The 17,971-nt window shown below is 44.3% G+C and overlaps 1 protein-coding gene across 1 annotated transcript in view; it reads left to right on the forward strand.

Annotated features, from left to right (window-relative positions):
* LOC120941315 (fibrocystin-L-like) overlaps positions 1 to 17,971 on the forward strand; it is a 319,487-nt gene that overhangs the window by 88,295 nt on the left and 213,221 nt on the right. The window contains exons 20-22 of the mRNA XM_040354640.1: positions 8,705 to 8,809; positions 12,420 to 12,569; positions 15,459 to 15,589. Coding sequence (XP_040210574.1) covers positions 8,705 to 8,809; positions 12,420 to 12,569; positions 15,459 to 15,589 — 386 coding nt within the window. The remainder of the gene's footprint in view (positions 1 to 8,704; positions 8,810 to 12,419; positions 12,570 to 15,458; positions 15,590 to 17,971) is intronic.

Genomic DNA, 17,971 nt, shown 5'->3' on the forward strand with positions numbered 1-17,971 from the left:
ATGTACAGTATGTGTGATCAGCATTTTGAGAACTGATTTGTATAACTTTTTTTGTTATTATGTGTTTGCATAGCTCAGAAACCACTGGATCAAAATTTAAACCAGGTAGCTCATGTTTTCAGAAGGAGGAACCAGCAAAGGCAGCTTAACCACTTCAGCCCCAGAAGAATTGGCTGCTCAATGACCACCATTTTTTGCGATTCGGCACTGCTTCGCTTTAACTGACAACTGCGTAGTCCTTTTTTTCCTACAAAAAGAGCTTTGTTTTATTGGTATTTAATCACCTCTGCTGTTTTAATATTTTTTTGCAATATAAACAAAAAAAATTGAATTTTTTGTACTCACCTTAAAATCCTTGTCTCTGTCATCCATGGACGGACACAGCCTTCACAGGTCTTGACACATGGGCTATGTTCCTGTTCATAGGAGAGGACTAGGCAGAACATGTTACTTTAACAGAGTTAAACAGCCCCGCCCAGGGGGCGTTCCCTCCGGACATAACCCTCCGCCCTGCAGCATGCAGCCTCAGTTCGTAACAATCAGTACAAACCTAAAAAGGAGGGGTGGGTGCTGTGTCCGTCCATGGACTATTTTCTTCTTTCGTCCATGGACGGACACAGCCTTCACAAGTCTTGACATATGGGACGTCCCCAAGCAGTGTCAAAAAATGAGGGGTGGGAACAGTATCAATAAAAACAAATAAACCCAAAACAAGCATCTGAAGATGCCCTCACATCAACCTTGTAAAATTTGGAGAAGGTGTGCACTGACGACCAAGTCACCACTTTGCACACATTTGAGACAGACGCTTGATGTCGGAAAGCCCAGGATGCCCTGGTTAAATGTGCCGTGACCGGAAAGGGGGGAGCCCGCCCCTTAAGAGCATATGACGGAGTATGGCGGTGGCCGACGAGACCACCAGGCCCTTTTGTGGACCAGACACCGACACAAATAGCGAGTCAGACCTCCGAAACAGAGCCGTAGCAGACAGACACACCCACAAGGCACGTACCACGTCTAAAGTATAAAGCGCAACCTCCTTAGGATGCGCCGGCCAAGGACACAAGGATGGAAGTACAATGTCCTTGTTAACTGCTTGCCGACTGCCCACCGTCCTTTTACAGCGGCAAGTCGGCTCCCCTGCGCGAGAGCCCGTAGCTCTACGTCGGCTCTCTCGCAGGCCACTAGGGGCGCGCGCCCCCCACAGGCCCCCGACTCCCGTGCGCATGCCCGGTGGGCGCGATCACCACTGGGCACACGCGATCGCTCGTTACAGAGCGGGGACCGGGAGCTGTGTGTGTAAACACACAGCTCCCGGTCCTGTCAGGGGGGGAAATGCTGATCTTCTGTTCATACAATGTATGAACAGAAGATCAGTCATTTCCCCTAGTGAGGCCACCCCCCCTACAGTTAGAACACACACAGGGAACATACTTAACCCCTTCCCCGCACCCTAGTGTTAACCCCTTCACTGCCAGTGGCATTGTTATAGTAATCAATGCATTTTTATAGCACTGATCGCTATAAAATTGCCAATAGTCCCAAAAATGTGTCAAAAGTGTCCGAAGTGTCCACCATAATGTCACAGTACCGAAAAAAAAAAACGCTGATCGCCGCCATTACTAGTAAAAAAAAATATTAATAAAAATGCCATAAAAATACCCCCTATTTTGTAAACGCTATAACTTTTGTGCAAACCAATCAATAAACGCTTATTGCGATTTTGCGGGGGGTTAAGTGGTTAAAGTGGAAGGCCGAAACCACCGCCTTATCCTTATGGAGGACCAAGTATGGCAACTTGCAAATCAAGGCCGCCAATTTAGAAACACTCTGACAGATGTAATGGCCACAAAAAAGGCCACCTTCTGAGATAGTGTCAAGAGAGGAATTTCTCAGATATTTTCAAAGGGAGGTTCCTAAAGCACCAGATTCAAATCCCATGGAGGAAGAGGTGGTCTAATAGGGGGAAGTACATGATAAACCCCCTGCACAAAGGTACTTACCAGGGAATGGGTCACTAAAGACTGCTGAAAGAACACAGCCAAGGCTGAAATCTGTCCCTTAATAGTGATTAAAGCAAGTTTCTGATCTACTCCACGCTGTAAAAACAGCAGGACCCTGGAAACCGAATACATCTCTTCGCACATAGAAATGTAGGCCTTCCAGGTGCGATGGTAGATCTTCCTGGAAGAAGACTTCCGTGCCCTCAGCATGGTTGAGATGACCGAGTCTGAAAGACCTCAGTCCCTCAGCACTTGGCTTTCAATAGCCATGCCGTTAAAGCCAGCAACTGTAAAGCATGATGAAGTATGGGACCTTGAGACAGAAGGTCCTCCCGCAGTGGCAGCTGCCAGGGTGCATCTGCCACCAGGCGCACAAGATCAACATACCAAGGACGCCGGGGCCAATCTGGAGCAATTAGAATCATCGGGGTCTCCTCGGTCTCCACTCTGCGGAGCAGACGAGGAAGCAACTTCAGTGGGGGAAAGGCATAAATTAGCCGATACTGACCCCATGGGGCCACCAACGCGTCTGACGTGTCTGCCAGGGATCTCTCGACCTGGCCACAGACCGAGACACCTTGAGATTGAGGTGAGAAGCCAGGAGATCCACGTCCAGTGTGCTCCACCTCATGCAAAGGAGTTGAAACACCTCCGGATGCAATGACCATTCCAGCTTCTGCGACTTAGGTAGTCCGCCGGCCCGTTTTCTACGCCTAGAATGTAGACAGCCGACAGAGCTGGCACACTTCTTTCCACCCACTGCAGGATGTAAGCAACCTCGGACGCTGCAGCTGAGCTCAGAGTTCCCCCCTGATGGTTGACATAAGCCACTGCCGTGGCGTTTTCCGACTGGATCCTGATTGGGCGACCTTGCAACCTCCACGACCACGAAGAGAGGCACAGCCTGATCGCCCAAAGTTCCAGGACATTGATCGGCAGACGGGATTCTTCTAGAGTCCAGCGACCCTGGGCAAAAATGGAAAGACGACCATTTGCGGGATGCCAACAGCTTCACCGCAGACTGGAGAGTCTGCAATTTCTCCAAGGGAAGGAAAACTCTCGCCTCTGCGAAGTCCAGAATCAACCCTAGGTACTCCAAATGTCGGTACCAGGACCGATTTCTGGATGTTTAACACCCAACCGAATACTCGGAGGGTCTGGCTGGCTATAGACACATCTACCTCTAAGGCCGTGTACACACCAGCAAACATGTACGATGAAACCGGTCCGCCAGACCGTTTTCACCGTATATGTCTGCCCGGGGCTTTCTGTACGATTACTGTACTAACCATCGTACAGAAAGCCGCGCGTAAACAATACGGGGGGCGTGTCCGTGGTGTCGCCGCGTCGATGACGCGGTGTCGCCGCGACAATGACGCGGCGACGTGGGCGGGCCTGCCAGTTAAATGCTTCCACGCATGCGTCGAAGTCATTCGACGCATGCGAGGGATGGCGGGCGCTCGGACATGTACGGTAGGTCTGTACAGACGACCAAACATGTCCGAGCGGGCAGGATTCCAGCGGACTGTTTTAAAACAAGTCCAGGAATATTTGTCCGCTGGGAAAAGGCCCGGCGGGCAAATGTTTGCTGGAATCCTGCACGCTCGGGCCTACACACCGAACATGTCTGCTGAAACTGGCCCGCAGACCAGTTTCAGCAGACATGTTTGGTCGTCTGTACGGGGCCTAATTCTGAGCCAGAAGCTGCTCTCAGAAGAAGATCATCCAAGTAGCCCCAAATGGCAATGTCTCGCTGTCTCAAAGCTAAAATCGGGGCGAGCACCTTGGTAAAAACTCTTGGTGCTGACGCTAGGCCAAAGGGAAGAGCCACAAACTCAGTGGTCTTCACCGATCGCAAAACGCAGAAACCTCTGGTGTCCTGCGCAAATTGGAACATGCAAGTATGCGTCCTTGATGTCCAAGGACACCAGAAAGTCCCCTGGATGGAGCGCAGCCACCACCGAGCGAATTGATTCCATACGTAACTTCTGTACTTTCACAAAGGCATTTAGGGCTTTGAGGTTCAAAATTGGACGGACTCCGTCCTTCTTCAGGACCACAAACAGATTCGAATAAAATCCCTGAAACCTCTCGTCCTGCGGAACAGGTAAAATTACCCCACAACTCAGCAAGTCTTGCACTGCCCCCAATAGGGCAGACTGACGAGCCGGAAGGAGAGAGAGATTTGAGGGAAAGAATCTGTTCGGTGGACAGGAAAGAAACTCGATCTTGTACTCCGAAGTGACCACCTCGCACACCCACTGATCAGAGAGCAGAGAGGTCCACGAGCTGTGAACCTGTGAAGCCGTCCCCCCACCCATGAGTCGGGCGGGGCAAAAATTCATGCGGTGGCGGTTTTGGTTGCTGGCTTGTTCAGCTTACGCACCCAGGGACGCATCTGTCCCTCCGCCGAGCCTTTGTCAGCCTGGGAGGGTCTACCCGCGGGCCCTGACGAAAATACTGCTTCTACGTGGGAAAGGAAGGACTCGGCTTATGGCGTGGCTCCTTCCCCTTGGTGGACTGAGGGAGGAGAGTGCTCTTACCTCCAGTGACATCCTTAATAATGTCGTCCAGTGAGGTACCGAAAAGTCTCCCACCTTTGAAGGGAAAATCTGCCAGAGCTTTTTTGGATGCTTGGTCAACGGACCAGCACTTCAGCCAAATCAGGCGGCGCAATACCACCGCAGATACAGACGCTCTGGAGATCAAGGGGGCTGCATTCAGAGTGGCATCACAGACATATACAAGGCCCAGGACCAACTGGTCAGTCAGTCTTACACACTCAGGAGGGAGCTGATGCTCCTCCACAGTCTGGTGCAATATCTTAGCCCATTTAGTGAGAGTTTGAGACACCAGAGTTGCAGCCACAATAGGCCTCAACACAGACCCCAGCATGGTAAAAAATGAGCGTGTCACCGCCTCGGACCTCCTATCAGTGTGGTCCTTAAACGCAGGGGTCCCTTCTACTGGAAGAGTGGTGACCTTATTCAACCGAGGAAACGGGGGGTCAACCACTGGAGGAGAAGCCCACTTTTTCAAGAGGCTGTCCTCAAAGGAATAACGGACCACCAGGCGCTGAGGGACCACAAAGGACTTCTGCGGCTTTTCCCATTCCTTATCTATAAACTTATCAAAGAAAGATACATAGGGAAAAACTCCCTCACAGCATTGATAAGTGCACTGACAAGTGCCCTGTCCTGCACTGACCCGGGCGAGGTGTCTTCCTCACAAGGAAGGTCCTGGTCCACATCCTCTGACAACCCAGAACCAGGGTCCTGTGCCGCAGCCAGGCCTGGGTCTAAGTCAGAGAATTACTCAGGAGATGGCGGGGGGGGGTGCTTTTTACCCCTCTTATGCCAGCACGTCGTTTCCACCCTGGCAACAAATGATTCCAGGACTGCTGACAAAGCGTCCATGGGAACCGCAGGTTCCACCAGCTGCCACCTCAGGCATGTTTGGGGAGGAAGGACCAGATACTGACTCCATAACACCACAGACAGCTTTCAGGCACTAATTCAAGACCTGAAAAGGGTTACCCAGGGGACTCACCAACCCAGCAAGAGACTGCTCAACGCCGCTGCCCGTCCTCTGTACACAGTGTGTGCGTGAGGAAAATCTGTGGAGGAAAATCGGTGAGGAGAATTGTGCTGCGCGCCGTTCAAGAAGCCAACACTAGAGGCCAAAAACCCACACCAAAATGGTCGCCAGATGACTCAGAGAAAAAAAAAGGGTGCGACCACAGGAAAATGTCTGCCCGCAATATCAACCTGCGCCACAGCGCAGCCACGACAAAATGGCCGCCAATGGGAAAATTCAATAGAAGCAGCAGGCATACTAAAAAATGACATTGGCGCCGCCAAAATGTCGGCGGAGCACCGCGATGTGGATGAGAAGGCAGAGGTAGTGACTTCCAAGACAGAGCACCCCCCTCCAGAAAAAACGGGCCCTGACACCCCACAGTCCCCCACTGGGACCCGGAGTCCCCCCACAGGTCTGCCCTGGTCACAGCGAGCCCTTTAGCAGAAGGGGAAAATGTGACAGAGCAGGGAAAGGGAGCATAGGAGAACCCCCTAATCCCAAGAATGCCCAGCTGTTCTGACCCACCGAGGCAGGAGGAACTGTACTTACCCGTCCATGCAAAGACCCGCTGCTGCATTCCTGACAGACCTACAACCGAGTTGGAGTAGCTGTCGGCCCGGTCCACTGTGAGTGAGACAACAAAACAGCCCAGTCATATGTGGACCCTGGAGCAAAAAAGCCCACCGGCCACCCCTGGAACCATGGGGTATGTCGTGGCCGACCCAGCGCGTAGCTAAGGTCTGCTCACGCTCGCTGGCCGGCCTGGGGAGACTACAAGGATCTATATATCCAGCCTGTCACCCAGCCGGCAGTTGATAGAAGTTTCTCAAAAATAAAATAAAATAAAATAAAAAATGTCTTCAGTGCACTGGGCCCAAAGGGAGCCACATCCTTCTCTGCTAGGCAGAAAAAAATTGAGGGGGACCGTCCCCTGGGCGGGGCTATTCAACTCTGTTAAAGTAACATGTATTTAAATATCTAACATGTTCTGCCTAGTCCTCTCCTATGAACAGGAACATACTGTAACCCATATGTCAAGCCTTGTGAAGGCTGTGTCTGTCCATGGACGAAAAGAGAAAAGAGCGGCAATTTTGAAAAAGACACAATATTTTGTACTTTTTGCTGTAATAAATAGCCCCAATTTTTATTTTATTTTTAAAGCAAATTTTTTCTCAGTTTAGAACGATATGTATTCTTCGTAATAAAAATCTCAAAAAGCGTATATTGATTGTTTTGAGCAAAAGTTATAGCGTCTACAAAATAGGGAATAGATTAATGAAATATATATATATTTTTTTACTAGTAATTGCGGCGATCTGCGATTTTTATTGGGACTGCCTTATTGCGACGCTTTTGACACATTTTTGTATAACTGCAGCGGCTTGTTCGGAAGCTGTTATCACAGTATCACAGACTGAGGGAACTTTCTGACTTTAGCACAGCTGCATTGTTGTCTTAGTAGCTCACTGATTGGTATCACTTGTTGCCTGGAATTTCTCATTTATAAACAGCGTTACACATATATCCTTGGCACTGTAAAACGATTATAGTAGAAAAAAGTAGATTTAGAGTAGACCACTCTAAATCTACTTTTTTCTACTATAATCGTCGCTATACATTTTTTGGTGTATTTCTAAAAAAAAAAAAAAAAATGGGCAGAGCTATTTGTCCTATGAAATATCATAAACATTTGTTCTGTAAGAATAGGGGCAAAATTACTGTATTTAGCTGCAATTAGGGGTGTAGCTATATATATAAAAAAAAAGCTGTAAAACTTCATACATATTTGTTTTGTGTAAATGGAGGCAGAATCAAATGTTTGTAGGCAATTTTTTCTCAGGGTCAAATGATCCTTATTCATTCATACAGAATAGAATGAATGGTTATAGCCATTAAATGGAGCTGATGATCATTGGAAACACATACATTATGTATTTACTATAAATACCATTCAACCAGGAGAGAAAATAGTAGACATGTGCAATTTGTTTAGTTCTGAATTAGCTTTTTAACAAATTTAGACAAATTTGTTAATTACGAAATTTCCGAATTTTTACATTTTCAAATTTTCGGATTTCCAAAATATAGAATTTCTGAATTTTCAAATTTCCAAAATTTTGAATTTCCAAACTTTTCAGAAAATTCTAATTTTCTAATTTCAGATTTTTCAAATTCAAAAATTCGAAAAATCTGAAATTTGAAAATTCGAAGATTCCAAATTCAAAAATTCGGAAATTAGAAAATCGCAAATTAGAAAATTCAGAATTCAAAAATTCAAAAATGTGGATTTTCGAATTTCTGAATTTTCAAATTTCTGAATTTTTGAATTCCAAATTTTCGAATTTCCAAAAAAAGCAAAGAAACTAATGTAACCAAAATGAAATAAAGACATTTTTCATCAGTGCACATGTCTAGAAAATAGTCTGATAACGTTCATTCTTGTTCCTATTCTCACTGAACAAATATGCAAGAAGTTTCACAGGACTCTGCAAATGTTTTATAATTACACACCTAAATACTTAAAAATGGCTAAATACAGTAGTTTTAATGTTTTAAGTAGATGTTAATCCTCTAACTGAATGACATTTAATTAGCCAAAGCTCTATGCATTATAAACAATTGTCATGGTTCTTTTCATTAAAATTGTTTTCACCCTTTTTCCATTGTTTGTTACATCTCAGGAAAGGCTTTCTGATGGTGACAACAGTGAACCATGTCTGTGCAATGTGTGTTGAAACTTTTCATCTCCATCAGAAACCTGAGTGGGAGGGTGACAACACTATAGAGACAGGGGCAAAGTATTGTCACCCTTTAATGGAAAGTACATGAACATGTTAAAAACTACTGTATTTAAACATTAGTGACTGGCTTTTTGTACAGTTTTAGTGTACAGTATGTACATTGCAGTTATATGCATGCAAGTGTTCCTTTGTCTAGTTCTTTACATATTCCTGACTCCCTTATGGTGGCAATTGGTTCCTGAATTCTGATTTCATATTTCCAACCTTGATTTACTCGGAAAGTTATAGAACTGAATTGCAATTTTTATTCAACAAATGCCACAGTTAATATTTATTATAATTTTTTATTATTATTATAACAAAGTGTTCTTATTCCGTTAGGTTCGATCAGCTGTATTAGACATGGTTAGCGGCCAATGTGCAGATGAAATTGCCAATCAAGTGGAAGGCTTTTCTGTCAAGTACTTCAGGAACTATGAAACTCAGGTAAATCAACATGTTTATATTTTGTCTTTCAGAAAAAAAAATGTAATCCAGTTAATGCGAATGCAGAGGAGGAAGCAAGACTTGGTGATTACATATACTGTACAATCTGTGCTTCCTGCCAATGCAAAGACCCATAAAAAAATAACATATGTTAATGGGAGCAGTTTGCGGAGAAAAAAAAAGTAGGCTAGTACAATTTTGGCTCCTCTGCCATGTTGTAGAAGCTTTGTTGGCTCCAGGAATATAATCAGCATACATCAGTAAACGTCTATTGTGCTTAATGTGCTTACAGTCAGTGACACAGGCTGGGTGTTAGGCCCTGTACACACGATCAGTCCAAACTGATGAAAACGGACTGAAGTTCAGTTTCATCGGTTCACCGATGAAGCAGACTGATAAGGCAGGCTGCAGAAAATAGGTGCCAAGTAGGTGCCAAGGAGGCATTGTGGTTGTAGATGGTGGTGAACATATGTAGTTTCTACAGATGAGTGGGATGACTCAAGCAGATCAGGTATTCTGAAGGCAGTACCTATTAGGCCTTGTACACACGACCAGACATGTCCGATGAAAGCGGTCCGCGGACAGTTTTCATCGGACATGTCTGCTGGGAGGTTTTGGTCTGATGTGTGTACACACCATCAGACCAAAATCCCCGCGGACAGAGAACGCGGTGACGTATACGACACCAACGTTCTCTAACACGGAAGTACAATGCTTCCACGCATGCATCGAATCAATTCGACGCATGCACGGGATTTCGGTCCGCTGGTTAGACGTACTAACCAGCAGACATGTCCGACGGACAGGTTTCCAGCGGACAAGTTTCTTAGCATGCTAAGAAACTTTTGTCCGCTGGAAACCTGTCCGCTAGGCCGGAAAAATGTCCGCTAGGCCCTACACACGGTCGGACATGTCCGCGGAAACTGGTCCGCGGACCAGTTTCAGCAGACATGTTCGGTCGTGTGTACAAGGCCTTAGAATCTCTAAGGCCCTGTACACACGATCAGTCAAAACTGATGAAAACAGACTGAAGATCCGTTTCATCGGTTAACCAATGAAGCTGACTGATGGTCTGATGTGCCTACACACCATCAGTTCAAAAACCGATCGAATCCAACGAGGTGATGTAAAACACAACGACGTGCTGAAAAAAACCAAGTTCAATGCTTCCAAGCATGCGTTGACTTGATTCTGAGCATGCCCGGGTTTGGAACCGATGCTTTTGCGTACTAACCATCGGTTTTGACCTATCGGTCAGGCGTCCATCGGTCCAATTTTAAAGCAAGTTCTCTGTTTTTAGACTGAAGGACAACAGACCGATGGGGCGTACACACGGTCGGTTTGGACTGATTAAACTGAACTTCAGTCCGTTTTCATCAGTTTGGGCTGATCGTGTGTACAGGGCCTTAGATTCCTGCCTGCCCTTTATCCAGACCTGTTGTTATCACAGCTGGCTTCTAACACCAACTTCCTTTGTGACTCTAAGATGTAATGTGACAGCATTGGCCTTTTACTTGTCCCACAGATTCAGTGACTCAGTTTTAACTGTACATAACCATTATTTTTTTTTAGTTTGCATGGATGCCTTAGGCTCTGTACACACGATCAGTCCAAACTGATGAAAACGGACTGAAGGTCAGTTTCATCGGTTCAAACCGACCGTGTGTGGGCACCATCGGTCAGTTATCCTTGGATCAAAAAAAATAGAACTTGCTTTAAAATTTGACCGATGGACGCCTAACCGATCGGTCGAAACCGATGGTTAGTACGCAAAAGCATTGGTTCCAAACTCGCGCATGCTCAGAATCAAGTAGACGCATGCTTGGAAGCATTGAACTTCATTTTTCTCTGCACGTTGTTGTGTTTTACGTCACTGCGTTGCACTCGATCGGTTTTTGAACTGATGGTGTGTAGGCACATCAGACCATCAGTCAGCTTCATCGGTTAACCGATGAAACAAACCTTCAGTCCGTTTTCATCAGTTTTGACTGATCGTGTGTACAGGGCCTTAGAGATTCTAATAGGTACTGCCTTCAGAATACCTGATCTGCTTGAGTCATCCCACTCATCTGTAGAAACTACATATGTTCACCACCATCTACAACCACAATGCCTCCTTGGCACCTACTTGGCACCTATTTTCTGCAGCCTGCCTTATGCAAGAGAGCCACCACCGTCAGTAGCCTGGTACACACAATCATTTTTTCCCCCCATTCAACCCAGCAGGTTAAATGGAAAAAAAACTCAGGAGCTCGGGAGAAGCTCGCTGTATTAGCTATCTGATGTTCTAACAGCGATTTTTACGCTGAGCTATTGTGTTATGATAGGGGGGCAGCCCCCGCCACAACACACTGGACAGTGCTGGCAGCCATTGGTTGTCAGTGCTGATCGGATGCCAATCAAATGCTGGTTTTCCGAGCAGTCGGATTCTGTTGGACAGGCTGATGTACACACGGGCAGAATGTCAGCCTGTGTGTACCAGGCTTTAGGCAGGTATACATTATGCAATTTTCTTTCGTTCAACCATGGTTTGAAGGAAAGAATATTACTCAAAGTCAGAGTGGGTTAGAGTACAGACTAGATTATATTCTACTGCAAAATAGATCATGCCTAGACTTTTATTCACCTGAGGGAGAACTAGAGGGGAACCTGGATCAGCAATTTCTGAAGGAAGGGCTGATACTGTATAATAGACCTTTTGTTACTCTTAATTAGACATGTGCATTCGTTTTCGTCTGAATTTGGGGTATTTTCGTTATCGTTTTAACAAATGAAAACGGAAGCTCAGAATATGAAATCTGAATGATCCGACTTAAAAAAATTATTTTTTTTTCATTTTTGTTGCTACAGTTCGACATAGATAGGAGATTCGACATGACGCTGACAATAGTGATCTGTGTCTTTCGAACCTGCGGTCGAATGTGCCTAACCTTAACTCTATTAGTCCAAGATTATTCTACATAGAGGGGAAAGATTTGAAATTACAGCGACAGTGTTGGTGTAGACCATTCGACATGAACAACGAAGATTCGATGAAGCAGCGAAAAACATACAAACGCTGAATCTGTCATTGAAGGCTTATGGTGTCTGTCGAAAGTTCTAAGAAGATTCGACAAGCAGCTAAACTGTACGACGCCGCAATCGTACATTTCTGGTCAAATGCTCGACCCATAGGCTATAGAAGAATTTGAATGTTGGTTGACTAGTAATAATTTATAAATATAATTATTACTAGTGTCATACAATATTAGAATTCTACTATAGCTTGTAGGTGGAACATTCGACCAGAAATGTACAATTAGACGTACAGTTTAGCTTCTCTATCAAAGCTTCTTAGAGCATTCGACAGACACCATGAGCCTTCAATGACAGATTCGACCATAATTAATTCAGATTTTTGGACGAATGCATTTTTTAACGAAAAAAAAAAAAAAAACGAATTTCGGGAGTAACTAAATACATTTATTTTTCGGACGAAAACTAAATTCCGAAACAAAATATTTCAGCGTGCACATGTCTACTCTTAATTTAATCAATCCCACAGACTGTTTCTGTAATGGTCCACTTTAAATCTAATGTCATTTGATCTAAAGATATCGCTTCTTGTTAGTCTTCGTACAGGGGCTATATGACATCTGAGACTGAGCCGTTCTGTGGACGAAATTCCTTGAAGAATCCTTATTATTTGTATGATTCAACAGAAGTGAAATCATCAACCCAAACTCAATATGGACCTATTTCATTAACTTTACATAGACAGGTACGAATGTATGTTCATGTGTGTTATCTACATAAGCAATATACAGAAAAAAACTTTAATTTAGCATCTTTTGCATGATTATTCAGCCCCAGAAGATTTGGCTGCTCAATGACCAGGCTGTTTTTTTGGTATATGGCACTGTGTCACTTTAACTGACAATTGCGCAGTCATGTGACGTTGTACCCAAACAAAATTGATGTCCCTTTTTCCCCACAAACAGAGCTTTCTATGGGTGGTATTTGATCACCTCTGCGGGTTTAATTTTTTGTACTATAAACAAAGAAAGACTGACAATTAAAAAAAAAACTTTTTGCTATAATAAATATCCCCATTAAAAAAAAAAAAAAAAATGTTTCCTCAGTTTAGGCCGATATGTATTCGTCTACACATTTTTGGTAATAAAAAAAAATGCAATAAGTGTATATTGATTGGTTTGCACAAAAGTTATGGGGCCAGATTCTCAGTAATTTTGTGCGGGCGTAACGTATCCGCTTTATGCTACGCCTCCGCAACTTAGAGGGGCAAGTGCTGTATTCTCAAAGCACTTGCTCCGTAAGTTGCGGCAGGGTAGCGTAAATCGCCCGGCGTAAGCCTGCCTAATTCAAATTTGGATCAGGGGGGCGTGTTTTATGTAAAACTACTGTGACCCGACGTGATTGAGGTTTTTGCGGAACGGCGCATTCACCGTCCGTGGAATTTCCCACTGTGCATTGCTCCAAAGTACGCCGCAAGGACGTCATTGGTTTCGACGTGAACGTAAATGACGTCCAGCCCCATTCACATACGACTTACGCAAACGACGTAACTTTTTCAAATTTCGACGCGGGAAACGACGGCCATATTTAACATTGCTATGCCGCACTTATGCCTCATATAGCAGGGGCAACTATATACGCCAGGAAAAGCCTAACGTAAACGTCGTAACTTTACTGCGTCGGCCGCGCGTACGTTCGGGAATTCGCGTATCTAGCTAATTTGCATACTCGACGAGGAATACGACGGAAGCGCCACCTATCGGTCAACAAAAAAATGCAGTTACGATCCGACGGCGTAAGAGACCTACACCTGTCGGATCTAATGGATATCTATGCGTAACTGATTCTAAGAATCAGGCGCATAGATACGACGGGTTGGATTAGGACTTACGACGGCGTACATGGCGCTGCACCGTCGTAAGTTCTTTCAGAATCTGGCCCATAGCATCTACAAAATAGGGGAAAGATTTATGTCATATTTATTATTATTTTTTTTTACTAGTAATAGCGGTGATCAGCGATTTTTATCGGAACTGCAACATTATGGTGGACACATCGGACACTTTTGACACATTTTTGGGACCATTAACAATTATACAGCGATTAGTGCTATAAAAATGCACTGATTACTGTGTAAATGTCACTGGCAGGGAAGAGGTTAACAGTAGGGGGCGATCGAGGGGTAACTTTGTGTCCTAGGGAGTGATAGGACTGCCTGGATGAGGAGAGTGATCTGTTATATTTGCACTAGGTAAGAAGACAGCACCAGTAAGCAGCTTTGAAACAGACAGCCTGCCTAGAATCCCTAGAGTGATTCATAAGCCTGTTTGACCAAACTTAGCTGTGAGGTCACACGCTCAGAGGTGAGCAGCCATTACCCAAGGGTGGGGAGCACCTGAGTATGAACACCGCAACAAGCTGTTTGTCACATTTTTTTGAAGTTACTAAATATATATCAAAAGAACTTTATATCAACTACATTGTACGGATTTTCCATCTTGAATTAGAATATCACTGTTTTTCGTGGCACTAAAAATGTTATGAATTGTCTATTTATTATATCCTACTGTGTGGCACTATATTTATATATTTGATTTATTTGCATGATTTCATATAGTATAATAATTTACATTAATATATATTTACAGCGGTGTGTGACATATATCACAGTATAATTTACAGATAAAATATAATTCATTAATTTTAATTTGGGAAGATTTTGGGTGAGATAGCGCAGCACATTAATTTAATTTAATCACCTTCCACATATTTGCTGTGTCTCCCACATGGCTACTCGCAAACTGCAAATGGGACTTCTTATGGCTTTCTTTCAACAATGGCTTTCTTCTTGCCACTCTTCCATAAAGGCAGATTTGTGGAGCGCACGACTAATAGTTGTCCTGTGGACAGATTCTCCCACCTGAGCCATCAAGAACGCGGTGACGTCCAATACTACGACAAGACGAGAAAATAAAATGTAATGCTTCCTAGCATGCATCGAATTGTTTCTGAGAATGCGTCGGAATTGCTACAGACGATCGGAATTTCGAATTGGAATTTTTTCCGTCTGAAAATTTGAGAACTCAAATTACTCAAATTTTTGTTGGCGGAAATTCCAACAGGAAAAGTCCGATGGAGCATACACACGGTCGAAATTTTCGACCAAAAGCTTACATCAGACTTTTCTTGTCGGAAATTCCGACTGTGTGTACAGGGCTTTAAGAGTAAAGGGGGATAAATACTAATGCACACCACACTTTTCACATATTTATTTGTAAAAAAATGTTTTTATCATTTTCCTTCCACTTCACAATTATGTGCCACTTTGTGTTGGTCTACATAAAATCGCAATAAAAGACATTTACGTTTTTGGCTGTAACATGACAAAATGTGGAAAATTTCAAGGGGTATGAATACCTTTTCAAGGCACTGTAGGTATGTCTTTCAGCAGCATTTATGGATCAGCTGTAGATATTAGAGTCTTGTTAGTGGAACACCAGACAATTCAGGGTTGCAGTAGTCAAAGTAAACCAATTTGCAGATTTAGTAACAGGTGTAACAGAACTTGTAAATGCCTTGGATGAGAGCAGTAAAGAAGATGGTTGATAAAAAAAAAAATGTGTCTTGCTTTCAGCTTTGCCTTGCTTACAAGGGTAACCTCATAAATCAAATTCAAATAAGTTTTCAATATCAAAACATTAACTCCCCTGGAACGGTTTCCACCATAAGTGATCAATTTCCCTACAACATGGCTCAGGGTTACAGGTATGTTTTTGAATGTTTTTATTTATTTATTTCCATGTGAAGCAGTGACTCCAGCTTGTGTACTGTGAATTAAGCATATTGTAAAACAGCCATACCGTGTGAACTCAGTGGGTGCAGAGTTTTGGGTTATCACCACTTGACCTGTGATGGTGCTTGCTTGGTAAGTGGAGTAGCTCATATAGGTATCTAATTTGTGTTCAAAATTTTTTACTGAATTGTATTCCATAATGGGGATGGTATTGACACAGCCCCAAATTATACACAATGGCTCAAAAGTTATATGGTCCAGAAATATTTAGACAGAATAAAGGTCGGTAAAGCACCTGGACCAGATGGCATCCACCCACGGATCCTAAAAGAATTGAGCTCTGTCATTTCAAAGCCATTGTATCTAATTTTTAGGGACATGTTAATGACGGGAATGGTAATGACGTTAATGACAGGAAAGGCCAATATGGTGCCTATATTTAAAAAGGGAACAAAGGCCCAGATTCACAGAGAGCAAGGCGCACATTACGCCGCTGTAGAGTAACCAATGTATGCTACGCCAACGCAGTGAATTCAGCAAGCCAGTGCTCCCAGTGCTGCGCCAGCGTGGTGTGGGTTTCGAAGGCGTACGCCGGCAAAGGTGGAAGTGGCGTGGCCCATGCAAATGAGGCCTGACCCCATGCAAATGATGGGCCAAGCGCCAGACATGTACGTATCACGAACTGCGCATGCGCACACCCCCCCCAACGCCGGCACAACTGCCTAAGCTACGCCGGATCACTGCATATGCCGTGAACGTAACCTACGCCCAGCCAGACACACGTCCAATGTAAAATACGCCGGCTTGTGTTCCCTGGTGCAGACCTGAGCATGTCTGCTGCTGGGTTGCACCTCCTTTATGGGGAATAACTTTACGCCGGACGTACAACTTACGCGCACCTTGCGTAGCATGCGCCGGGCAAACGCAGGTTCGTGAATCGCCGTAATTCCCTCATTTGCATGTTTGAATGGCTAATCAATGGAAGCGGCACAATGCGCCCAGCCTAAATGTGCGCCCACCCTACGCCGGCGTAAGCAAGTTACGTCGGCAGGGTGTAGCCTGTTTTTAGGCGCATATCTGTTCGTGGGTCTGGCGCACAGATACGACGGCACACATTTGCACTTAGGTCGGCGTAACTTGTTATACGTCGGCGTAAGTGCTTTGTGAATCTGGGCCCCGGTCTTTACCAAGTAACTATATACCTGTTAGTTTAACTTCCATAGTTGGGAAGATACTGTAGAGCTTAATAAAAGACCATTTAAATGAATTCTTGCTGGAAAAAATTGTCAAACAAAATCTGATTTATTTTTATGAAGAGGTAATTAAAACCTTGGACAGAGAGGTGGCTGTGGATGTGGTATACTTGGATTTTGCAAAAGCCTTTGACACAGTTCCCCACACACGGCTCATGTGTAAGGTAAAGTCTACAGGCTTGGAAATATCAATTTGTAAATGGATAGAAAACTGCCTAAAAGACAGAATTCAGAGAGTAGTGGTTAAAGATTCTTACTCTGAAGGGTCTAAGGTTATCAGCGGTGTATCTCAGTGTTGGGACCCTTACTTTTTAATATCTTTATAAATGATATAGGGTCTTGGATTAAAAGTACCATTTAAGTCTTTGCAGATGACACCAAGCTATGCAGTGGAAGAACGTCCTTACGGATGTCTCCAATTTACAAGCCGACTTCAATGCATTATCTAATTGGGCGACTATGTAGCAGATGCGGTTTCCAAAGCGAGCAAAGTCCCTTCTTGTATTATGAGATATAGACTCCAGAGAGCGATATCATTTTGCCCCTGTACAAATCATTAGTAAAACCTTGTCTGGAATGTGCATTTTAGTTTTGGGCACCAGTTCTCAAAAGGGATAATCGGGGAACTGGAGAAAGTGCAGAGAAGAGCAACCAAACTGATAAGAGGAATGGAGGAGCTCAGCTATGAGGACAGATTAGAGGAACTGAATTTATTCTTTCTCGAAAGAGGAGATTAAGGGGGGATATGATCAACATGTACAACTATATAAGGGGTCCATATAGTGACTGCTAGGCTCTGATGAAGAGGCTTAGAGCTTTGAAATGCGTCAGCCGGCGGTGACCCTTTTCACTTTCTCCATGACCGGAGTGTGGTTCGAGGTCTTCTCACTGCAGCTTATGTTGTTTAAGCTGTGATTCTACTACACTTGCGAGTAGGCCCTGTATATACATTTTAAATTTATTAAAATCGGTAGTACACTAGGCTGGTGCACCTTTGTTTTCTTTTCTCTTGTTTGCCACTAGGATATCCCCATCCATGAAAGGCAGCAAGGCCGGTGGCACCGTTGTTGATATCATCCTTACAGGCAATTTGATCTTTGG

This window comes from Rana temporaria, chromosome 5 (assembly GCF_905171775.1).
Source record: "Rana temporaria chromosome 5, aRanTem1.1, whole genome shotgun sequence".
Taxonomy (NCBI): domain Eukaryota; kingdom Metazoa; phylum Chordata; class Amphibia; order Anura; family Ranidae; genus Rana; species Rana temporaria.